General features: G+C 43.4%; 1 protein-coding gene across 10 annotated transcripts in view; it reads left to right on the top strand.

Annotated features, from left to right (window-relative positions):
- HDAC4 (histone deacetylase 4) overlaps positions 1-24,884 on the top strand; it is a 263,373-nt gene that overhangs the window by 121,848 nt on the left and 116,641 nt on the right. For all 10 annotated transcript variants that reach the window (XM_075027809.1, XM_075027810.1, XM_075027813.1 and 7 more), the window contains one exon: positions 18,657-18,901. In XM_075027809.1, the coding sequence (XP_074883910.1) occupies positions 18,657-18,901 (245 nt within the window). The remainder of the gene's footprint in view (positions 1-18,656; positions 18,902-24,884) is intronic.

Below are 24,884 nucleotides of genomic sequence, written 5' to 3' on the forward strand. Positions count from 1 at the left end.
GCGGGATGGTTCCCATGAAAGACTGAGGGTCTGCAAACCTTGAAAGTATTTTCTGGGAGAAAATGTTAAATTTCTCATCTGAACTCAGGGATACTCTGCCTGTGTCTCCACTTGTGAGGCTATCGGGGATGGGTACGATAGCGGTTGCATGCAGGTCGCTACCTGCTGCAGCAGATGGTGGTGGTGGACAGGCATCTCCCTGGGGTGTTCCCCGTTGAGCTCATTGACTGTCCCCAATACTGGCCCTGGCCTTCAGGCTGTCCCACACCAGCTTCTCCAGAGCAGTTAGTGATCATACCCTGACCCAGTGTGGGGCTGAGGAGAATAAGGACAGACACCACTAAATGCCTTTGTATAGCTCTGGTGCAAGCTTTCGATGGCACCTTTTTCCATTAACCATGAATATTTACATTGGGATGAAACAAAATCAAACTGCTGCTGGTTACAACATCTTCACAATTGTGTATGACACCAGGGATTTCAGAAACAACACTTTGCTTAAGCATAAATCAAGGCAGATGGTAAAAGCAAGTGACCTACAAAATATAACAAGTTTGCTCACCAGAAATGTACACTACAAACAAATGTACTGTCACCTAAAAATACTGAGATGGCATTTCTGACAAAGTGATGATTGTATAAGGAAGTCAAAGTTTGGGTAAGGCCAAGAATGAATTTTGTGTCCTGTAAATCGCGCTGGTGATCAAACTGATTGTAAGGTGTTTCAGCCTAATGTTTCTTCCTCCCCGTAACATTGATCAGGTTTGTCTAGTTCTGTTTTATCTGTAAATGAAGTTATTACAGCAGGCCTCTGTCAGATTGAAGACCTCATTGTCTTTCGGAAACAGCATGCGTTTGTACTGTTTGTATTTTTTTCTCTGAAAATAGGACCCAACAAATTCCTTTCTAAATAATGTGCTACTCTTGTGATCTGCAAAGAGTGGGCTTTTTAATAGTCCTTTCACGTATGCATCCTTACATGTTCAGATGGAAGTTGGTTTTGTAGCCTCCTCTTGCAGAACCACATCCATTGCTCCAGCCATCCCCATAACCCAGCTCCTCAATACTGGCAGGGAGAGACTGTGCTTAACCCAGATCATTTTGGCATACTGCTTAAAGCCCTGGCCAGTTATCCCAGCACCAACAGGGCAGGAGCTCCTCAGCCCACCCAGCCACTGAAGATATGGGGGGACAACAGCTCCTGCAGCTTCATTCTTCCCCCATTTTCAAGCACTGCCTTTGGACCCCCAGTGCCTCGTGCATGAGCAGCAAAGTCTGTAGTAAATCTTGCAAGCTCCTCATAAGGTTGGGGTTCGGTACAGAGGAGCTGGTGCTGTCTCCCAGTACCCACCAAAGCAGGGCTCTGCTGTTAAAGCCTGCTACCTTGAGCAAAGTAAACTTGAGGCAAATCGTCTGTGAAGTGGAAAGATGCAAATTAAGGCAGGCTAAATCATGGGAGGATTAGGCTGCAGTGATTTAAGACAGCTTTATTTCAGTATGGAAACATTGACGCAGGACTTAACGTACATTAAGTTCTGCTTGTTGTCTTCATACTTAAGATCGGTGGTCTGACACACAGACAAACACAGATATCGGTCTCCTTCTAGAAGTTTCTGTATACCAGAAAATTGTACAATGGCATTTTGGAAATGTTAAGTGCTATTCTTTGGGTTGGCTCCTTCAGCTGATCAGCTGGGCGAGCAGAGGGGCTTTTGTAGCCTTCGTGTCATGTGGGGTACGAGAGCTTTGTGTGGTCTCTAGGTGTGGGCTTCGGGCATGTCAGGAGATGCGTGGTCTGGGATTTGTCTGGCAACGATGAATATACACAAGTGGTCTTTCACAAAATGCCATTAGATCACCTTGCCTGGCTTTCCACTACATTTGAAGTTAAAAGCCACCCAGAAACATTTAGGTCAGTACCTTGTGTTTTGCCAAAGGTTGTCATCTGGCAAGAGTTGTGACCTGAGAGGGGGAAGATCCACCACTTCTCTTCGTAGTTACTGTGGCTCTTGTGGCAATTAACTTGGCCTCAGTTAATCTCACTCCTCACAGCTGAAGGACAGGCCTTTTACTGCAGCCTTGGAGCCCATGAGCACCTGATATCTCCTCTTCACTGGTGCTTACATGTTGTAACCCAGTGGCTTTGCAGTTTTGGTGGGCTCATCCAGCTGACGTCCTTCACGCTGGTGTATTCCCTGGCGTCTTCCAGCCACTGTGGTCTTTTCTTTGCAGTTGTTCCAGTTCTTCAACACACATCTTAGAAACCACTTACTGGAACCATAAGTTTTTATCAGTGTTATTTAGGACTAAAATTTGCTTTATGCCCTCTCTCTATTTTTAGGATTTATGAGCAAGAATTGCTTTTTCAGAGGATGATGCTCTAAAGAGAGCTAAGCAGTTCGTTTTCACACATGCTGTTGTGTTTTATGAATATTTCAAATGGTCTGGCTTTCCTTGCAAGAATGACTTGTTTCTGCAATCCTGTAATCCAAAAAAAACCCGTTTTATTGGATAAATTCTGTGCTCTATAAGAAAAAAAAACACCTTAAGTTTAGAATTTCTTTAAGTGACTTTGCACATTAAGATAACTAGACATTAAGGAGAAGTAATTTTATAAAATATTTACTCTAAATGAGAGAAGCAGTTCCTGACAATGTTTCCCATAACTTGATGTGTTTTAGAAACGAAAACTACGGTGTTGGTAGCTTTAAAACAGAATGGCACGACGAAGGCAACAGGTACAATGACTCCAGAGCTAAGCAGGGTCTTATGCAACTTGCAGGGGTGCAGTTTGCCTCTTCAGCAGCAGCAAGTTTTTTTGTAACTTTGTGTTGCCCAAAAGAAAAATTAGAAGAAGTGATTGTATGCAAATGGATTTCTAACATTTCTGGAAAAACTTCGGTTAAGAATGGGTTCATAGACTTGAGCGATGAAGCTGTAGAGTACACAGTGCTTCGTTAAAGTGGCCTAAAAATAAAATACTATTCACATAAAATGTGATTTGCTTGATGGAGAAGGGATTAATCGTGTATTGGTATCAAAGAAGAACTTGATCAAAAGAAGGTTTTGGTAGTGATTATCTGTTTAGCTTTGGATACCTTCTTTGAAACAAATTTTTGTATAGGTATGTTTGAAGTTAGTGCAAGAACTGAATGCCCCATTTTTGTCATGTTTCAGTTATTGTAGAGCGCTATAAAAAGAGATGCAGGGTCTGAAGACAGACCTTACGGAGCCACATCATCCCTATGGGCCTTTGTGCATTCCCTAACATGAAGAGCGATGACTTTCCATTAATTTTCCAGATGTGTTGCTGCTCACAATCTTTACCAATAAAGATGCTAAGTTTGAGGACTCAGGCAGAAAATTGCTACCTTCTCCATTTCTTAAATCCAAAGGTGGGGATTTGGGTACTGTCATGCCAACATCGCACTGTGGCAAGGCACAACTCCAATCACTGATGGTTTTGTTTAAAGTAGTGGGAGAAGTCATCCAGAAAATGGCTAGCAGCTGGCAAAATTCCTGCTGCTGATTTCAGATTTACCCAGGTTGCATTTAGCGCTGGTCACACCTTGGATTGAAATTGCTGGGAAAGACTTGCCATATCCACAAAGCCACTGTGTCGCATTGGTTTTCCTCTACCAGTATTGCTTATGTGCCCTTTGCCTCCTGCTTCAGGCTGGTACCTTCCACGCTCATACCCAGCCTTCACTCTTCTGCCACTCTCGTTTCTCTTTTTTCAGATGGTGGCAAATGGATGGGGAGTTTCATACTAATCCTTCTCCAAACCTTTAAAATAAAAGGGGATATGAAGGGAGACATCAGTGCAAGTTCTGCCTCATGGTCAGCCTCGTCCTCCTCCCTGAAGCCTTTTGCCATCAGCTGAGAAGCCTTTCAGGGCTGTTGCTGGCTCCATCAGTGTGTTTCGGTGTCTAGCACAAATGTGGAGCCCAGTATGGGGCTTCTGGAAGCAACCCTCATGCAAAAATGAATGTCCCACTGACATTCATTTGTAGCCTCGTTTCTCGATAATAACAAAGGAGTGTACTATTTCAGGGAAGCGATAGGCAAATCATTTCCATCTCTACTCATCTCTAGTTATCGCTAAATCAACTTTAACCTTCTTAAACTTGCTTTTAAAAACCTTCCTCTTCAGCTTACCTCCTGTAGTTGTTCCTCAGTTATTTTCCTGGATGTCCTTTTAATCTTTCACTTCCAGTGTTCTGAATGCCTTTTGTCCATATTTTCCCTTCATGACCAAGTATCCTCTTAAGCCTCAGTCAGCTGAATCACTGAACCCTCTTCAGGTTCTTTCCAAAGTATTTTATCTTTTTCAAGTGCTCCGAAAAGTCAGTCATCATTATTTTATTTTAGGTACGGATACATATTGGATTTCCATCCTTATATATATTTTAAGTCTCTTGCCTTTGGGCTTCTCACAGCATCCTGTTTCTTTTTGTGGAAGAATCAGAGTACAGTCAGCCCCTAGGCAGACAAGTTTGTTGCCTGAACATAACTGGAGCAGGGTTGTAGCCTACCACATAAGTAGGTAGGCATCATTTAATTTGCCACAATCCAGAAACCCTGTAGTTAGGCCCAGGTTTCACAGACTTGGAGCAGCTGCCCAACAGAAATAAGCCATCTGATTGCTGGTCTTCTGATGCGGAGCTGAAATGTGAATACAGTGTGGGGCCCATGAGCAATGCCTGCCTCCCACAGCGGCAGGTCCCTGTGCCAGAGCCTGTGCTCTGCATCCTCCAGTCAAGATCAGCTACAGGTTCCCACACTCACTGATGTCTGTCTGTCCTGTCCTTTGATGAGCCTGACTTACTTTAATTTATGAAATTTTATCCGGTATCCAGTGTATTTAATTCACTGAGACTGTGCCACTCTTTTTTATTGGTTTTACCACTTCTGAAGTTCTTTAACTGCACGCAGTGATTTAAGTTTTATTTTAGCTGGCATACACACTCCCCTATGGCCCTGCAGTCAGACTGGGTGCTGCGCAGAAGCTTGTGCTGAAATCCAGATATCCAAGGAGCCAGGCATTTTATTCTCCAAATAGCAACAGGCAGTAAAGGAGATGCTTTTAGCATTAAAGGGTTTTTTTTAAGGAAACAACTTACCTATATGAACGTGGTGAGCAAACCATCCTGACCTTTCTTAACGTTCCACGGAAGAAAAACAACTCTTTGTGGAAGTGTTTTGAGAGACTCCAAGATTTTCTATGATGAATTTTGTAGTTAATTATATCAAGACCATGTTCCTTTTAGTAAAAACACCATTTTTGCATGAACTAAAATTAAATTGAGTTTGATGCTAAAGGACTGACTTGCATTTTTAAGCAACAAAAACCAGAATTGCCTTATTCATCAGAGCAGTGAGGGAAGACTTTCTCACCTCTTGTTTTGGTTGTAGTAGATTTAGTGTAGATGTAAAGTAACCCAAATTTTATGTAGCTGTGAATGATTTGTCTTCAGCTTGGATGCTGCTCAGTTAGGTAGTTTCCAATAGCAGGGTCAAAATAAAGGTGAATCTTAAATTTCTGTAGCCAGGTGCTGCCTGTCTTTCTACTTTTCTGTGTGCGCTACCAAGGCTTTTGAGAGTGATGGATGCCACAGAGAAGGTGATGGAAGTACGATGAAGGAAATATGAGGGAAAGTGGGAACTTGTGTGGGTGTTTGTCCTCGTTCATCCACCTTTCTTTGAAAAAGGGTGTGCTGTTTCTCTGGCAATACACATCAGAGGAAGGGAACACTGGCTGTCCTACCTTCTCTACAGAGAACGGGGGGGGGGCACAGGAGTGTCATGGTCATTGCTCTTCAACTGGGGTAGGTCATCCAATATAATAAGGATGCAGGAAAGGGACAAAGTGGGGTTTTTGTAGGCAAAATATTCTTGTGAGCCTTCGAAAGTGCACATTTAATTTTTCCTTGTTTTTACACATTAGTGTTTGGTAGCAGTGCTCCTCAGTCCAGCTGAAGGACATTCTTTGGGGAGCGGGGAAATAGCCATCTTGTGCTCCACCTTTGTTTGATGTTGGGAAAAGTGGGAGATGCCTATTTTAAGTGCTTGACCTACCATTTATATAAGCAATGTTTTGCTAAATTCAAATGTTGTTCTCAGTGTCAGGGACCTTTTAATTACAACTGGTTGCGTAATGACTTGCATGCATTGGATAGGCAGGCAGTGACGGCAGTCCTCATACTGCCTTCTGAAATGCTGCTCAACAGGTGGTTTGTGAAGCTGCTTAACAGACACAGCAGGTGACCAACCAACTTAGATCCTTTAATAAAAAAAAATTAGAACTTTAATACTAGAAGCCTGTAGCAACAAAATTCATTTGTCCTTTTAAAGGAATGCATTCATTCATAGAAATGGTTCTTGCTACACTGTTTTTTCCTTAAGAAGGCAAGTTTAAAGTGGCTTTAAAAAAAATACTATTCCTTGTGAAAATATGTAAAACTATTATAATTAAACCGGGATCTTAACTATTGCATTGTTGTGGATCTGTTACGTTAAAACTCATCACTATGTCACTCTGGCTGTCCACATGTATAGGAAGCAGTGCCTGTCTAATACTGATAAAAGAAAATTATGTTCTGGTCTTCACAGGCTGGGGATATTTTCAGCAGAATGAGTGCCGAGTTTTTGTTCTGTATTTAAAAGGCCATGCTGATGTCAGTGGTTTGTGCATAAATACCAAGAAAAAGCTTGCTTTGAGTCATCACTCTGACATTGGGAAACCTTATCGTGCATGGAGTACCACTAGGATGGGGGATGCAGGGAAAATCTGCCATCGTCCTTTAGGATTTCGGTGCTAGCAGGAGAAAGGCTGATTCTTTCTGTTACCTCACAGTCAGACCAGGGCTTCCTTAAGAAAAAGGCTTTGTAATTTTTCTCAATCCTTTATCAGCCTGCTATGTTTAAATATGATCACTTTGTCTGATGCAGCTTTAAAAAAAGGAAAGTTGTGGGTTTTTTTAAATAGAAATCGTAACTCAGGCTTGTGTTTCATAGTGTTTGAGTTAAGGAACTGAAAGGCAACACCTGCGCGTTTTGCAGAAATGAGAAAGTGCTTTAGTGTAATTTCTCTGTGCTGCTGTAAAATTTTAATATATTGAGGGTATCTAAATCTATCTAGAAAACTACTTGTGTTTAGCTTCGCTTAAAGTAACTTTTTTTTTTTCCCTGTGCATCTGCATTATTTTGAATGGATAACAAGCAACGTCCTGGTCCTTATGCAGCTGAAGTACCTGAGTATATGGGTTATTTGAAAGCAAAAGCCCTGAGAAAGAGGGCTACAGAAAGATGTGGGCTACTTGCCCGTTTGAACGTATGCTTCTTTTCTTGGACCAGGGTCTGGGTTTCTAATAAACTGCTGAAAACACTACAGCCTTTGAGCAATCCATGAGATTTCTTGAGAGCTGCTGAATGCTTTCCTATTACAGTTTGCTATTTAGCTGCTGGTTTTGCTGCTTTTACTTTTTCTTTCTTTTTTTTTTTTCTCATGACAGAGGAGATTGCATTGAACGTTTTGCAGCTTATTTTACAGCTGGGAGTACCTTGACTGGTGACAGAAATGAGTTTACTAGACTCTTACTAATAACTATTTATTTGCTGTTTAAAATGTTCAGAATATGTCTTTTTAATAAAATTATAGCATATACTGTGGGACAGGTAATTCCTAAGAATTTTGTTTCATCTTCTCTTTTGATCTTTTAACATACCATGGCTTAATTTCTAAATAAATGAGTGCATTAGATCTTGAGCTGTTTGTTAAAGCTCCCGTTCTCATGGAGTCACCAGCTGCTGATCCCAGAGACTGCTGCGTTGCCTCTGCTCTGCTGTGCAGTTTTCCTCAGTGGTGCCCAGACCTGCCTTCAGCAACATATGTGCTGCTGCTTTTTCTTCTTCTAACGATAACGATTCTCTTCCCTCGCCTCGCAAGCTGGTAGGACACAGCAGGCGCAGGAGAGCAGGGGCTGGCCGCAAGTTCTCCGTGTGGTTTTGGCAGAGGACCAGCCTTCCTTCTCAGCAGCAGATAGGTGACTTTGATCTCACAGCTCCTCTCGATGTCTTTAGGAAGCTGACAGCATTTCCTCGTAGCCATAACTGCTTTTATCACACAACTCTCTTTTTCAAATGGCCTGGCTGTTTACCAGCTGGCACCATCTCTACTTGCAAGTGAACCTTCACTTCAGTTCTCATCACATCATCTTGCCCACTCTGCCCCAGGATCCCCTCCGTCTATGTGAATGGCACCACTGTGCTTTGACAGGAGTTATAATGGGAAAACAATTCTTCCTTGATGCATCCGAGCGAGGAGGAGATGTGATGTCTGCTGTCCTCCTGAAAGTTCACTGTTTAACTCTTGGCTTTCCTGCTCTGTCGCTGGTTCCTCTGCTGGCTTTTATTCTTGCCAATGTAGAGGTCATCACTTTGCAGGCTCCGGAGAGAACCCCATAAGAACTTCCAGGCAGTTGTGTAACCCTACCTTTGCAGTGTATCCCTCAAACTCACCCATGCATATCTGGCTGGGTAGATTACCACCCTCCACCCCCGTTTATGGGGAGTTTTTCATGTATAATCTCAGGATGAGACTTGCAGGCTCCTGCTCCATCTCCTCCATGTTTAATTTCCTTTTCTAAAGTATTACTTTCCCTTGAATAAAGTTCATGGTGAAATTAGAGAGAAGCATGAGAGAAATCTGTGTGGGTTTGTCTCTTCAGAAGTCTATCAGATCTTCTTCAACCTGCCTTTTTGTCTTGGATATCTGGTAAGGTGAGGCGTTTCTTATACCAACAGCGAGACAGATGGATCAAAGAGGTTCAATTGCTGGATAATGCTTGAAATAAGGAGGCAGGTGAAATTATGTTTCCAGGAATGCCTTTTAAGAAGGAATGTGTGGTTTTTGTTTTGTTTTCTGGTTTTTACTGTTATTTATTTAGATGTTTTTTCCTCTGGAAACTCAGGTGGGTTTTGGTTGTCTACCCCTCACTGTGCAAGGAAACCACACAAGGAAAGGCTTACCACAATTGTATGAAGTCTAAACTAAGAAATAGTCCAGGCTGACTCTTGATTCCATTATCTTTAATTTCAGTAAAAGCACTGGCATCATCCAAGACGCTCATTTGTTAAAGAAGTCGTTGATTAAAACAACAAGGAGACAGAGTAGGATAATGATTGAAAAGGAGGTGGTGAAACTTGAGTGTCTCCCTTTGGAGCTTCTCTGTCCTGCACAGACTTATTGTATGTTGTGTGTTTGGCAGTGCCCTGTTTTATTTCTGAAGTGTTTGGCCTTCCTGCTATGGCAGGACATAATGCTGAAGGGGCTCAGGGGCTCAGGGTGGTGCTGCACCCCCCAGTCAAGAGTGTTGAAGTCTTTGCAGTACTTCAGATGGGACCATCAGAAATGCAGCTGGCTTGTAAGATCCAGATACTTAACCATGGAAGTTTATATTTTTCCAAACTTTGATGTACCCTTCTGAGGCTGTAAGCAGGAAAACACTACAAAATATTGTTTTCTGTCTATTGTTGATGTAATTCGGTGGTTTTTCTTTTTCTTCAAGTAAAGAGACATTTTTAAATGTCTTAAATGTAAGGTGGAGAAAGTAGGATAAGTGGTCTGCTCTTCAGGTTTTGGTTTTCTTATCGTCATGAATAAAATTTGTATGTAGATCTCTCATTGGTTTCTAATAAATGCTAATGAGATCTTTTTAGGGAAGGTATTAGGATCAAAAAAGTGGGTTACAGAAATCCAGAATCACTGCGCCCTTATTATGTCTTCAGGTCTCAGTAGTAATCAGCAAAAAGTTTCTTTGCAATGAATGAGTGAGTGACATTTAAAGCTCCATCTGTTGCCTACGGTGCGGTGCCTCACGATGTGTTTCAATGGGTGATGGGATGATTAATTTTGGTTCCCATTCATGCCGCATGAAATATTCTCATAGCGGGGAACGACTCCAGCCCTTGCTGAACTGCAGCATGTGTGGTGCTTGTAGGAAACCTCAGCTGCTGTTTACTCCTAGCTTGTGCGCTGAGAAAGGATCCAGGCTGCGTTTGCATTCACCCACGCAGCTCCATAGCAAGCTATGCAAAAATATCGGTGACTGCGATGTACTGACCTGCCTGCTTTTCAGGGATGGCTCCATCACCAGTGCCACTGCAGCTTGCTTTTCTTTACAGACCTGTTTTGAACAGAGGACTGGCCTGTCCCCGTAGGTGAGGACCACCTTCTGATCTCAGGATGAAATAGTGGTCTGACTTTTCCATCTCGCTGTCCTTCAGACTAGCTGCACTGTGATGCTTAAGTTCGTCGTGTAATTCTAGCCCAAAACAACCCCCCCTGGGATCCTGGTCCTTGCCTTTGGGAGACTAGAGGTAAGAATTAAGTAAAGTGGAGATAGTGAAGTGCTTCTCCCTGCTGCCCTGCAGCACCCCACGTTCCCAGCCCTGCATGTAGTCCTTTAGCTTGTCTTGGCGTGGTACAAATTCACGGAGGAGCACGGCAGGACCATGCCTCCATCCTGCCCCCCGCATGATGCTCGTGATGTGCTGCAGAGGATGTTGGTGTCCTGGGTGCTGCTGCACTGAGACCTCCTGCTCCCACCACCTGCACAGGGTCTTGGGCAAGTTTTGGGGCTCCTCTAGTACAGCCTGGTGAAATCTTTTCTAGAGAATACGCTGACTGTAGATGGTAATATGTGGATTTTTTTCCCCCTCACCTGTTAGTTTCTGCTTATATTTGGAGCATCTAGCATGCTGTAGATTAAAACCAACCAAATCTCAGGCGCTGCGAGGCTGCTGTGCCGTGTCTTCGTCTGCTGTGTTCCGCTTTACACACAAAATACGCTTCTTTTATCCTGGCACTGCAGTCAGATACTGCAGTAGCTTGTTTCTATTAATAGCTCTGATCTCACCGTCTCTTAGTGTTTCGGTGAGTTTTGACATTTTTGGAAGTGGAAGCCCCGCTGGAAAAGAGAGCCTTGGCTGCCCAGGCACTGCGCCGGCTGGCAGAGGGGATGCCGGCACCCCTGCCCGCTGCTGCCGGCGCTGCTGCCGGCACCGAGCGGGCAGAGCAGGCAGTTCCTGGCGTGGGGGACGCACAACTTAATTCATAATAATCTAGTGATACTCAAATAACACAAGTCTTCCTTCCAGAATAAACCACAGCAAGCACTCCCTCAGCTGCGCTTGAAGTGAGCGGTTGCTCCTTGCCTCCTTTCCAGGCTGATTTCAAGCAAAATGAAGGCAGTGGGTTTTAGAAACAGCGTTTTGCAGCTTTGAAGCCTGCCTGTGCCGTGCTCCTGACATGCCAAAGTCGTCTCTGCCAGCAACGACCTGGTATTTGAAGGCTTTGCAAAATATAGGAAATTTTTTCAAAATCAAAAGCTATTGCCAGACAGCAAGGGCAGCCCTCAGGAAATAAAATCGGTGGAATAAACACACAATTTTTTGCTTCTGCCCAGGGGTAAAAGCAGCTGAAAATAACGCTTAGAGGGGGAGGTCCGTGCACACGCTTGCTCAGCGTCCTGCGACTCGCACTGTGCCGGGATGGCACTGGTTCGGCGGGGCGGGATGGGGTTTTCTCTGACGGCAGCAGCCGAGAGCTTGGGGATGCTGAGCACAGGCTCTTGGTTTTGTATTTATTTTTTCGTGTGTGCTGAAAGGCTGACGTGCCGCTATTGGCAGAATCTGTCTGGAGGGCAACGCTTGCATGCCAGTAATTAGAAAGCGAACTCATTAGTTAGAAATAAAGCCCAAGTCCAGAGAGGATGGGAGATGGAGGGGGGGGGAAGCTGAGTCAATGGTTTCTGGAAAGCCCTGGCCGGGGAGGTTCAGCCGCAGCCATCCAGAGGAACATCCCCTCCCTGGTGTGCAGCAATTTGGAAAGGCACCAGGGACTATAGAGTTACTGTAGGAGCTGAAATGCTCTTTTATTGAGGTTTTGTGCACTCTGTCTCCTAAGCTCGCTCTGTCACAGACACGTGGTGGTATGTCTGTACTTTATATACTATTGGGGCTGGCAGGGGGATGCTGCTTTTCTTCTCCCAGCCTTGAGCCGACACTCATCCCCGGGGTTTTGCAGCAGATTTGGGGAGGTTGATGCGATTTCTCCCTTCAAGCTGAAGGGAATTGCCGAGTAAAGGGGAGCAGGGTGGCTGGGAATGAGCCGTGTAAATTCAGCGGGAATTGTTCCATGCTGGAGGGAGGGAGGTCTCGGGGAAAACGTTTCATGCACTCTCCATTTGAAGGTGGTGATGTCTTTAAAATGTGAGAGGGGCAGTTTTCTGTGCTGCTTAAATTAAAGGGGGGGGGGGGGGGGACGGCAAAAAAAAAAAAAAGAAAAAGAGTATTTCTGGCAACAGCTTTTGATTTTTTTAATAAAAACTGGTTTGGGAAATATTTTTAAAGTTCAGCTTAAGTAAAGGTTATGCTGAAACGAGATTTGAATTTAAATCTTTGCGTCAAATATCCCATGTCCATCTGGTACTGAAATTTTGTTTTAACGTCCATTTTAGTGTGTTTTCAGGACTCAGTCTTTCTATATTTTAGTCCTTTAGGGACTTGCATGAAAATGCTGTATAACAGAAGGGAAAGAAAATACAGTTCTTACTGTTAGTTTTATTTAAATAATGTAATATTTAAGCAGTGTGACCTTCCCCTAATCCTTTCCAAAATGCTCAGTACTTTAGAGAAGTTATTTTCCATTTTGGAGCATGGAAGAAATTCAACATATGACTTCTCTGATGATGTGTTTATCTGCAGCCTTTATGTCAAATTATTTTAATGTCAAACATTTTGTATAGGAAATGCACCCTTGCTTTCAGGTTTGAGCTTATCAGTTTATTTACAGTAAATGTGTTTAACAACTTAAATGTGTTTAAGATGACTTCCACTCAGTGGTGTTACGGCCAAGCTGTGAGATGTCAAATTTACAATCTCAACCACGAGGCCGCTCTGTACCAGCAATCGATGGGGACTAGAATGCTTTAGGTCTTAATTAACGTACAACACACAGGCAGTCTTTGATGCACAGCCATGTTTTATTTATTTTGGGAGTGAAAAACCAGCAGAGTGTTTCTAATTTGGTATAAAAATAATGGTAACTTGATCGTGAAAAATAGTCCCTACATGCCTACGTTAAAAAAAAAAAAAAAAAAAGAATAAAATTCCTCCTGTTTTCTCCTTCTGTTCCTTACAGGGAAGGAAAAGGCAGGGAGAACATGAGATAGTTTATTATTCATAATCGCGATCTTGTCTTCTAATTCATGGGTTTGGCATTTCTCATTAAAACTCTGAATAAGTCTTTGTGCTTTTGCTAACGTCATGAATCTGATTGTATTAATATGTTCTCAAGGCAGAACCTATAAAAGCAATTTTCTAGTCTACCATAAAATATTCATAAGAATACAGGCTTTTTTGTTTTGTTGATGTGTTCATTAAGCAGAGAAGGTTTTATTGTTTTCGGGAGGGCTCTGTAGGTCAGAAGCACTCGCCGCTTCTGTGGGGAACTCATGGCATTTCAAATAGGGGTTTTTTTTGAGACTGAAATAGTAAGACTCAGGGATGACGCAGCCTCTGCTGAGACTCTGAATGGGAATTGTGGTTGCGATCACTGCAGCTGGCGCCCTGTGCCCGCGCGTCCGGTGTTTCGGGGGGGATGAGTCCCTTTGGAGGGGAAATGGGAGGTTTGTCAAGTTTCCTCGGGCCCGTTACCCAGCACGGTGCAAGTTAAGGCTCTTATTTGGGAGTAAAGCAGGAGTCATTTATCACAAGACACGATCACAAGTAGTTGGTGATCACAAGTAGTAGTGTATTCCTTCTGGCTGAAATTGGATTTATTTTAACATGTTGAAAACTTTTATTTTCTGTTTTTAGGAAACACAGTGGTAGGATCATAAAGGTGCGTGTAGGAAAACGCATGTGGATTGTAAGGAAAATTGCATTTAGCCTAAATAACGTTGACAAATTCAGTGAGCTGTATTGCAGATAAACAGATTTACGTGGAGAGCGGGTAAGCGGGAGTGAGTGACTGCTACTTCCGTATTAGTAACGCTGACCTTTAGTCCACATGTATAAAAGATGGGAGATGTTATTGCCAGGTGCTCAGAAATCTTCGGCTGGACGTAAAAATAGTCAATGCATTTAAAAGGCTTGTGATTCACGGAAGCCGTTGTGCTGTTTGGTTTACTGACTCACTGGGTTTGATCCTCTAGGATTAACTGTTTCGAGCTCTCCTGGAGCCTTGGGGGCTATAAAGTTGCATTAAATCATACTCAAGATTATCTTTCGGGAGTTTTGGAGCTCTGAGGCATTTGCCTATAAATTTGGGAGGGAGGGAGTAAGAGGAGAGCTCCAGCAACGCTGTGCTCCTGTCCATATCCAGTGCTTGCCTGGGCATCATTTCCACATGGATCCTGTGCAATGCTGATGGTCAGGTGTGTCTACATCCTTACGTTGGAGTGATTGCTGTAGGTTTGATTTGGTGGAGTAAGACCGAGCCGAGCTGTACAGTTCTGTTTCGGCTTCTTTTGAAGGTGGATCTAATTTGTGCTGGAAAGCTGCTGCCCCTGGTGAAACGGTGTGGCAGCCCGTGGAGTTCCTCTGTTTGCCACCCTATAAAATTGCTACTATTCCAGGAATAAATACTGTGCATCTTTTGTAACATACAGTAATTACATTAGTAACGCTTAGGATATAATGTCCATATGCAGATGGTTAAAATGGGGTTTTGATAGCCATGGTGCATCATATCGTTGAAGGCGGAATGCTTTTGGGGGGCTTTTCTTGCTTTTTTTGTACAAATACGTGTTAGTTTGCATTAGGACTCTTTGGTTTGTTTTTTTCTTTTCTCTCTCCCCATTTTCCATATATATCCAACACAGTAATGGGATTTTTGCTGACATGGAAACTTCACTCTCACTTTTCCAGGACGTGTTCTGTTTCCCACAGTCCTTGGGACACCTGATAAGTTTCAGATTGCACCTTTTGCCCCATACACTGTGATGCTGGGGCAGGTACCATATAGATATAGGGCCGTTATGGGGTTGCCTGAGCTTGAGCAGTGCTGGAGGCATCCAAAATGTTCTTCTGTCACTCCGAAATCCTGGCTAACCTGGATCTAATTTAAAGCATTGCATCTAAGAAGAGAAGTTTCTGAAGCGATAGTCCGTGAAACGAGATAGCCTCCGCAGGGCTGGTTTCGAGCTGTCAGCTCCCACTCGCGTGCGGGGAAGATGGATGAAGAGTTTTTTCTGTGCGAGCGGCTGCAGCAGTTGCCATAGGGATGCTCCGTGGGCAGGAATGGGAAGGGCCTGACCACGGTACCGACCATGTAGGAAAACATCAGCTGTTCCCAAGAAGGCCTTAGGAACATGTTGTTTAGGTGGGTATGAGTGGTTATCTGTAGGCAAGACCTGGTGTTCTCCCCAAAATCCCTGGTTGTGGCTCAGCAACCCATGGCGAGGAATCCCAGCTCTGGTCCTGTGGGGGAGAGAGGGGCGCGGGGAAAAGGCCACAGGAAGGAAAACAATAGGGAAGTGGAGGGAAGAGCTTGTGGGTTGAAAAATAGCAACACTTCCAGTAATGTGACCTTTTGCAGAAAATGTTTCCATCCAAAAAAAAAAAGTTTTCTCCCTGGCACAAGCTGAGTGTAGGGAGGGGAAAGCCTGCTGCTCTTGCATGCGTACTGCGCTGCAGCAGCCCTGCTGCCTGCTTTGGGGGCGTCTTATGCGACGGAGCCGGCAATGAGGAGCAGGAGGTGGCCCCTGCACCCTGTGGGTGCAGGCAGGACCTGCCTGCAGGGTGTTGGGCAGGAGGGATGCCATGGCGGGGCACTGGGTGTCTGCTGCAGGCCTGGGCTCTGTGGGCAGGTGGGTAGCATTGCTTTCCCAGTCTCGGAGGAGTGCCTGGCCACCTGGGATTTCCAGAGGAATGACCAGCTGTGGGGTACATGAAAGCACAACCCCTCTTCTCCAGAAATGTTAAGTAATTTGACTCAAGATAATTTTGTCTCTGTAACGCCCTACCCCATCTTTTTTGCATCTTTATTTTCAAATAAAAGCAATGGTATTTTGTTTTACTGTGCTATTTCCTACACTGTTATATTTCTCTGCTAAACGATATTTATCTGCTTTTGAAGAAGTGGTGATGTTCTCCCTGAAATTGGTCTTGCGTTGACCGAGCAAAATCTCTACATTCATCTCTTGGTATGTGGGTTTTTTTGTTTCTTTTCTACCTTCAGCTCCAGCAGCATTGACCTGGCTGTGCTTTTTAAAACCCCACCACTTTGTTCAACATCCCCCTTTCCAAGGAGCTGCTGTCTAAGATGGAGTTGCCTTTCTAGTGGTCCCTGTCCCTGCATTGTGGCCTTGTCCTTGGCAGCAGGGCAGTGCATTTTGGTTTACATCAGGCCACCTTACCAAACACACCAGATTTTTCTGAATTATTCCACCTTTTTTTTCTAATTTAATTTTTCTTTTTCTGTGTCTCTTTGCTTCATTTAGCTTCAGATTTTACCAACATCAACTTCTTATGCATTTCTCCATTACTGGAAAAAATAAATAAATGGATAGCGTTTGGGGAAATCCCTATTAAAACTCTTTCTCTGGGATCGATGATACTAATGTCCTGATAGAGGTTATGTGTTGGCATTTGCTGGGTATCACTCTGGCTCTCTCTGGGAGGTGGCATGGAAGGGTGGCAGTGAAGTGGCTTGTGTCTCACCAGGGCTGTGTGCTGCATTCAGCACAGGGTCCTCATTTATTTCTAACAGTTTACAGTTGATTTCAGGTGACCTCTGAGAACACGTTGCTTGGAAGGACAGAGTCAACTTGTTCTGCGCTCCTGTCTCACATCCTTGAGGAGGTGGCTGAAATGAGACTTGGGGTTTAATGATGAGGCTTGAAGTGAAATACGAGTTTAATTTTGTATAAAATGGAAGTTCCCCTTCAAGTACTATTTTCTCGGGAGACATACAGGTAGTGAAAGCTGGCGGTCCATCGTAGTAAAACTTTTCCTTAACCCTTTTGCAGTTCTGAAACGTTTTCCATGCTTTTTTCTTTTGGAGTTTATTTCACCAGCTAGTTCATTGTAGGGAGGGAGAAATCAGCTTTTGTATAGTAGAACTGCCTTTATATTTGCTTTGGAAGGATGTCTGTCCCACTGGGGCTGGCCTTGTGGTGGCTTGTACTGATGGTTTTGTAGTAGGGTGGCATCTCTACCCCCATGAGATCTCATAGCCCTCCCTAGGTGCGTGTGGGAGCCCCGCAGATCCTGGGCAAACCTTGGGTAACTGTTTCATGTGGAGTAGGTGTCTCAGCAGATGTGTGACTGATCCAGCTTCAGCGATGCTGCTGACTCTCCCTCCCAATATCACACAAACACATCTTAAATATTAAAAAACAAAACACTGGATAAAATACAAAACCCAACCAACCAAGTAAAAAAAACCCTAACCCTTAATTTTCCAATTTTGTTGAAGCTCAATGTTTTTGAAGGGTTAGTCTCTTTTATTCTGTGGTTGATGTTCATTCAAAGGTATCAGAAGAGTTATTGAGTGATTGCCCTGTAGAACAAGGCATTAAATGTGGCAAATGTACGGAGTACATGTGAAACTCAGAACTGTCATTCAGGTGGAATTTAGAAATTTTTAGTCACTCATGGGATGGCAATAATTATTTTTTTTTTAGCAGAAAGAAGCTGAGTTCAGTTATTGCGAAGGTATTTTTGTAGATGTCTGTTGCTGCACTTTATTATGACAGCCCCCTTGTCTTCAGGGAGATGCTTTTTGTGTAAGCAAAGAACTGATCTTTACTACACAGATAATCAACATGGTAGTTTTCCCTTTTTTATTCTCTTAGCATACATATCTCACGATGAAGCTGAGTTACAGGTCCTCTTGGTACATGTTACTGTTCTCTACCTTAGTCTTGACTGTGCTTCAGGTTTGTCCCACTTGGAGTTTGAAGAACCGAGGCAAGTCTTTGCATAGTCACTATTTGGGCACCTGCTTCCTATTGCTGCCTGCCCTGCAGCATCCCCCTGCTGCCTGTGAGATGCATTTGTACCTTTTTAGTGGTTGCAGTAAGTCCAGCCTGTAACCGAAGCACTTAACAGTTTTTCCTAGATGCTTCATTACCCGTTTGTTTCTGGCGAAGCTCCTGTCCAAAACTGGTTATAAAGGATACAGCACGTAGTGTTTTTCTGCATAAGTTTCTTAAAGTGGGACCCTCGTGTTCCTGACCATAGGAGTCCATCAGATGATCTGTTGTAAGTCAAGATTGATCCTTTCTGTGAAGTCTTAGATTAATCTTTATCCTTCTTATTTCAAGTGATGCTAGAAGAGCAGAACAGAGGTGTATGTTTTGAATACACAGATGTAGAATGGTATCAAGAAGGGCCACACATGATGCATTGAAGTCCTTTGCTTTTAGAGAACGCACATATTTGTAGGACATGGTGGCTGGAGGAAAACTTGAACTCTGAATTTCTGTAGCGCTTTTTTACCTTTTAAAAAATGGTGCAGGTTTAATGGTGCTGTTCTTGATTCAATCCGTGGTTCCTCAAGGTCTTTGCTGGACACGGTATGAGAACTAGATCCCTGTATGAATGGGGAATACACTCATCTCTCCTTTTGTGTTTTCATGTTGTAGTTGATGTGACCACAGCACTGCCCTTGCAAGTTGCACCAACTTCAGTCCCGATGGATCTACGTTTGGACCACCAGTTTTCCATGCCTGTGACGGAGCCAACGCTGCGGGAACAGCAGCTCCAGCAGGAGCTCCTGGCACTCAAGCAGAAACAGCAGATCCAGAGACAGATCCTCATCGCCGAGTTCCAGCGGCAGCACGAGCAGCTCTCCCGGCAGCACGAGGCTCAGCTGCACGAGCACATCAAAGTAAGCGATGGGCAGCCCTGTGTTGCGTGTTGCATGAAAGCATCCCCTCACCAGGAGGAGATGCACCAACTAGTTTATTTTGGGGTGGAGATCCTGTGCTGGACTTGGTAACCCCTGTTTAGAGAATGATCTTTTGTAAAGGGATGCGAGCACCAAGACTTAAAAAGGGGATAGGGTGGAGGAGAGGAAGCAAGGTAAGCTGGTGTCATGTTAAATGTTAACCACCCATCTGCATGTATTCAGAAGTCTTGTGCTCCGCTGCCAACAGGTGACTTGCTTTCCCTGAATTTAGGAAATTTCAGTAGAATTTAACCCAGCAGGAGGGCTTTTGGCTTACTTGTTACTAATATCATATATTTGGCAGTAGAATGGTATATAAACTGCTCACTGGACGTATGCCTTCGGCACAAGGTGCAAACCAAATGTTTGGACCTTAGTGTCTCTGCAGGAATAGGAAACACAGATGCAGCAGGTGTGGGTAGGTCTGCACACCATGAGATTTTTCAGAGTTGCGCGGTGCAGGTTAGGCACTGGCCAGGTGCTTTGTGCTGCTCTGTCGCATGGGACGGAGAGGAAACGTAACGCACAGGATAAGTAGGAAGTACAGTTTAGAAGATGGCTGTTGCATAGTGAAAACGTTAGACATTATATAAATATTTCACAGTGATAGACTATTGCTATGGTAACATAAGCTTTCAGAATTGCTAAAATGCTCTCTTTTCAAAGGGGGATTAGCGCTGCACATGGTAAATAGCGTTAATGTAATATTAAAAAGCAACCTCAATTCAACCTTATATAACTTTCATTTTAATACAAAATACGTGTCAGAGTGGGGAAGATAGGATTAAAAGTTAATGGAGTTTTATTTACAGACTTTTCAAACACAGATACGAGCCTGGGTTTGTAAGAAGAGTTGCTGTTTGAAGACTGATTAACAGCAAATGCCTATGTCCTTACTGGGTCCTCTGTGCTCTCTTCAGGACAAAGGTGTGGGGAGGTGCATGTGTGTAAATACATTTATATAGGCACTCATATGTATGCATTATAAGTGTATATACGTGTGTATACATATGTAGTTGCATATTTATACATGTGTCTTTGTACACATTTATGTGTGAATAGCAAAAGAACAGTTACAGCATCTGTGGTTCATGTAGTACATTCGAAAGGAAAGGATGGGAAATACCTGTGACAAATATTTCCCTTAATCTCCTTGTAATTGCATATGACTAAGTATTTGTCTGTTAAAAATAAGAAAAGGTCATTCAGATTTAATGGACAAACTCTAAGCACTGATTATAGGAAAATATTTGCTCTCATTTGTGTTAAAGGTATGACTGATTCTGGTAAAAAGCCTGTGTTAGAAGGAAGTCGAGATCTAAGTTTGAGAAGCCAGTTAGCATGGTATATCTAGACTGCTAGGGAATGAAGTTCTTCCTCTAATGTGCAAGCTTGGCTAGATGAAAAACTTAAAATAGGAATGATGCAATCCTATATGAAAAAGGATGACCTGCAAGGTGATCTCCCATAGTAGTACATGTGTCATCATGCCCAGAATTGCTTTAAAAATAAACAAGCATATTATTGAAATAAACCGCATGATATCTCACAAATAAAAGAAACCCAAAACCGTATACCAACATGTAATTATGATGCACTTTCTTTGGGAAAACATACTTTTTGCATTCATAAGTCAGCCCACATTTAGATGACTCTTAGATTAAACCAACTTTCAGAAACTGGCAACTGTGTTAAGTGCAGTGACTGTAGGTGCAAGGAAGCTATTATTTTTGTCCAGAGAACCGAAATTTATAACCTTGTATTTGGACTTTGAACCTCGAGCTGTTCAGCTCCTTTATGGCTCATGAAAAAAGCAGGTGGGATATTAAAGCAAATAAAAAACCTTTTACCCTGTGTAAGTGAAGCACTAGGATTTGAACTCTGAAATTTGGTATAGAAATTGTCCTGAATGAAGATGCAGAGTTCTTTTTGGAGGAATTCAGGTGTTTTTTAAAAATCAGCTGCTCGGGTGCATGGTACATTTCCCATATGCACACATGCATGCATGCACACTGCACTACTCCAACTGTACAAGGGAGGGCTTGCTCTTGCACGTACGTTGGATCAAGGAAATGCTTCCTACTGCTTCTCTCCTCATCTTTTAATGCCATGGGCAGGGAGTGCACAGCACGCCAACTTGCCTGTTTTGAAAAAGATCGAAGCAGATGTGCTACTGCTGGTCATGTCTCTGGCATGGGGAGGAGCAGGAGTGGGGATGTGGAGATTCTTCAGCTGAAAGTATTTTGTAGCCTGAGTTTATGGTATTGTAATGAAGGTGGTGTGCGTCTATCACTTTTGCAAACATATATTCCCAAGTTTCTTCTTTAGATAAAGACGAAGTCTCACTTTGAGTAAGAAAAGGCTTGGGAACCTAAACTTGCCCAGATTTCTGTGGATTAAGACTATGTGTAATGACTGATTACTAGAGTGATCTTGCAGTGCACCTTACTGCTGCACCAGGTTTGATGCTTGGACATCTTCAATGTCTTCCCTGACCTTGGGATTGGGCTTTTTTGATTCAGAAAGCAAAGTTTCAGCAGCTATTACAAGGTGATTGTGCATCTTGCAAACTTACTTCCTTTCCAAAAATTCAGGGCTGCTGCAGTTTGGTTAGAATTTTCAGCATCAGAACAACCTCAAAATCTAATGAAACAAACAAAAAATTAAAAATGCAAACATCAAAGCTCTAAACTTACTCTGATGTCAAACAAAACGGCAGTTCTTTGACTTTCTCACTGGCACTGGTTTCCTTGGAGGTGATCAGGGCCTTTGTTAATCATACTATTAAATTCTGCAGTTGCTTTGTAAACTGTTTCTGTGAAGGGGGGAGAATTTCTGCATCTTTGTATGTTTTGCGTATCTAGCACCACCTAGAATCAATTAATTTGGCTTTTTTCACTACAGCCTAGCATCCACCATTTCAATCAACAAGTGCAAAGCATTTATTTGTTCATCTGTTTGTGTACTGGAACAACAATTTCTGTGCTTTACCCTGTCTGATGCCTGTTTCTAATTCCTATTACTTACAATTCCTAGATTGTAAGCATATTTTGGATATAGCAGACCAGCACCTGTGTACAGTTCCATATGCAGAGCACACATTGTATTGGATCCCTCTTTTGTAAAGATGTTCAGGTTTAAGTACCTTTGCACTCTTCCACTTATAGATGTTGAACAGTTTTGTTGACAGGAATTCAGTGGCTGAGCATTTGCTGCTAAAAGTAAAAAAAATAGTTTTGATGCATTTCTCAAGCAGCTCTTCTATGTTTTGGACAGACATACGTACAGCCAGCATTGCTAAGTTACAGCAAGCAGCACTATGAAGATTTTAAAGAGCTTACTCATTTTAAATGTTAAACCCTTAGCTAGTATAGGAAGAATCACGTTTTGTGTTTGTTTTCTTGCTTTTATTACTGTGGTGGCGGTGTGAACAGAGGAACTGTTCTGACTCAATGTGAACTAAGTGGGGGGAACATCTCTAACTCCCACCCCCCAAACAAAGCACTGGTGTGAGAAACATCTTAAGGTTGTCTTAAATGAAATTTGGCTTGAAAAATGCTGGCATGTCTGTCTTGTTTTTCTATTCAAGTAGATAACTTTTTCCTATTGAAATACAAAGTTTTGGCATTTTCCAGAACTTGGTTTTATTCCAGCAGACCAGTTTTAATCGTCTGACCTAGTGCAAGAGGAGAAGACAACGGGATGGTCACAGTCTGTCAGTCTGTACGTGCGATCCTTTCCCTTGTCCCCCCCAATCAGTCCTTGCTTTTATAGACATTGTATTTTGGAAGAAAGGTGGCAAATTTCAGAAGATTGTGCAGTTTGGAGAGCCAGGCTACGAGTGAAATAATATTTGTGGAAGGGTAGTATAATGGATGCAGTTAGAGCTAGGCACATGGAGGGAGCAGGATCGTTGCATGCAAGGACTAACAAGAAAACCCTGACATAGGGAAAATAAGCTAAGCCTTATGAAGACTTCACACCATACGGAAATAGGGAAAACTGTCTTTCACAACTACAGCGCAGCTTTGCAGATTGCTGAGGTTTGACATCCAAAAGCAGCGCAGGAAAGGAAGCTGGAGCTGGTGAGCGCTGGAGGCTGCTGCAGGCTGGCTAGAGGCAGAGGCGATGGCTCTTTCCTCCTGTAGCCGCTTACCTTCGGTGAGATGCATTTTCCACTCAGGCATGCCTCACCAGATGTAACAATATTTATAGCCTTTAAATCTGCCTTCCTAAACAAAAACAAGGATGCAGTAAGGAGCCTGGCACCCGGGCTGTTGCCAGCGAGATGGTGGAAAACCTCTCCACAGGTCCCAGTGTGAGCTTTGCTTGACCTTTGATTGCAAAGGAATCGGCAGTGAATTTTTTCCTTTGTGAGTCACTCATTCCCAGCCAAGATCAGCTGGAAGTTACCAAAAGCTTTTCCATTTGCCTTCTGGTCAAGGGCCGGAGCGAGATGATTGAAGGGGGCAGGATCCATGCTTTGGCAGGGCGAGAGGCACCTCGGGCGGTGTGAGCTCAGCAGAGAAGTGAAGGACGTGGTGGGTAATGCGGTTAATCTCTTCCGTCCCTGCACTGCCCGAGCTCAGAGCAGGGCTCTTCCAAGCTCTGGCTGTTTTATAGCTAAAGCCGGAAACTTATTCAGGATGCTGACGCACGTCAGCGTTAGCACATGACAGCAGACACCAGAAGAGTCCTGATGGCGATGGGATAGCAACACAGGCAAGCAGCTGAGCCTCACAGCTCCTCGTGGACCTGAAATCCTAACCTGGAGGCATGCAAAGTTGTTAATTCTGTCATGCAAGCTATTCCTGGTTTTCCCATCATCTGAGAAAAGGATATTTGTGTGCATCGGTAACAGACGGAGTGCTAGTCTGTACATGCAACGTATACAGGATGGTCAGAGGAGTCATGGGTTTGCATATAAGCAGCAACAGCAAAAGGAGCTTTGTAATGATGTTTGCTGAGGAGTGATTCCGAGATTGTTTTCTTTTTATTAACACGGTGATTTCCTATGTTTAACAGTATGCTGTGCTGTTTAATGGCTTTATGCCAAAAAATAAAAATACGTGGAATGTTTTAAGACATTGATTTTATATATATATATATATATATATATACATTCAGATAAAGCATGAGGAGATGGTTTTGATAGTTTTTGTGCATTTCAAATGATTCGGTAGTTTCCCACCCATGATTGAGAGAAGGTAACACATCTGAGGTGTTAGCCCCTTGTTCAGAGACACAGGGTGAAACTCTGGCCATGCTTCATTTTTGCTTTGGAGAGTAGAAGTCTTTTATGGAATCTTCTGGACAGATTTTGCAATGCTGTAAAGAAAATGTAACTTCTTTCCAACAATATCTAGATTTAATATGTACCATGTTGAATCTAAGGTGAGAAACTGCTCTTTGCTTTCGTTTGGAGGCACCTGCCCTTGGAATGGCAGGTTTGCATGCAGGTAGCTCATTGGGCACAAATCACATTGTCTTTTAGTGTGGCTGCTTTCAGTGTAGCCCTGACGGTGCCTAGAGCCTCTTTTTGGTGGCCTCTTTGTGTCGATTCCTACTTAACAGGAAAAAATGTGCTTGTTTCAAATCTGCTGATGGGGTTGGTGTCATCTGCTTTTCTCTTGCAGCTGTGCTGGGTGGAACTTTCCCCGTGCCCCAGGCTGGGGACACTGAAGGTAGCACCTTTGTTGCTGCAAAGTATGCTCCTTCCCCCTGTGTCCTGCTCCTCACTCTGCAGGACTCTGGAAGGGCTAACTTCCATTTTACCCCCCCATACCCTGACTCCTGTTGCTGAGCGTGTCTGCTCCATCCTTCCTGCCTGCAGCAGACAGCACAGAGGTACTCCCTGTGCTCAGTTTTGTGCCTTTCTTCTGCAGAGTGCCTTTTCCTCACAGTCTGCATCGTTTTCAAGAGA

This window comes from Buteo buteo, chromosome 5, assembly GCF_964188355.1.
Source record: "Buteo buteo chromosome 5, bButBut1.hap1.1, whole genome shotgun sequence".
In the NCBI taxonomy this organism is placed as follows: Eukaryota; Metazoa; Chordata; class Aves; order Accipitriformes; family Accipitridae; genus Buteo; species Buteo buteo.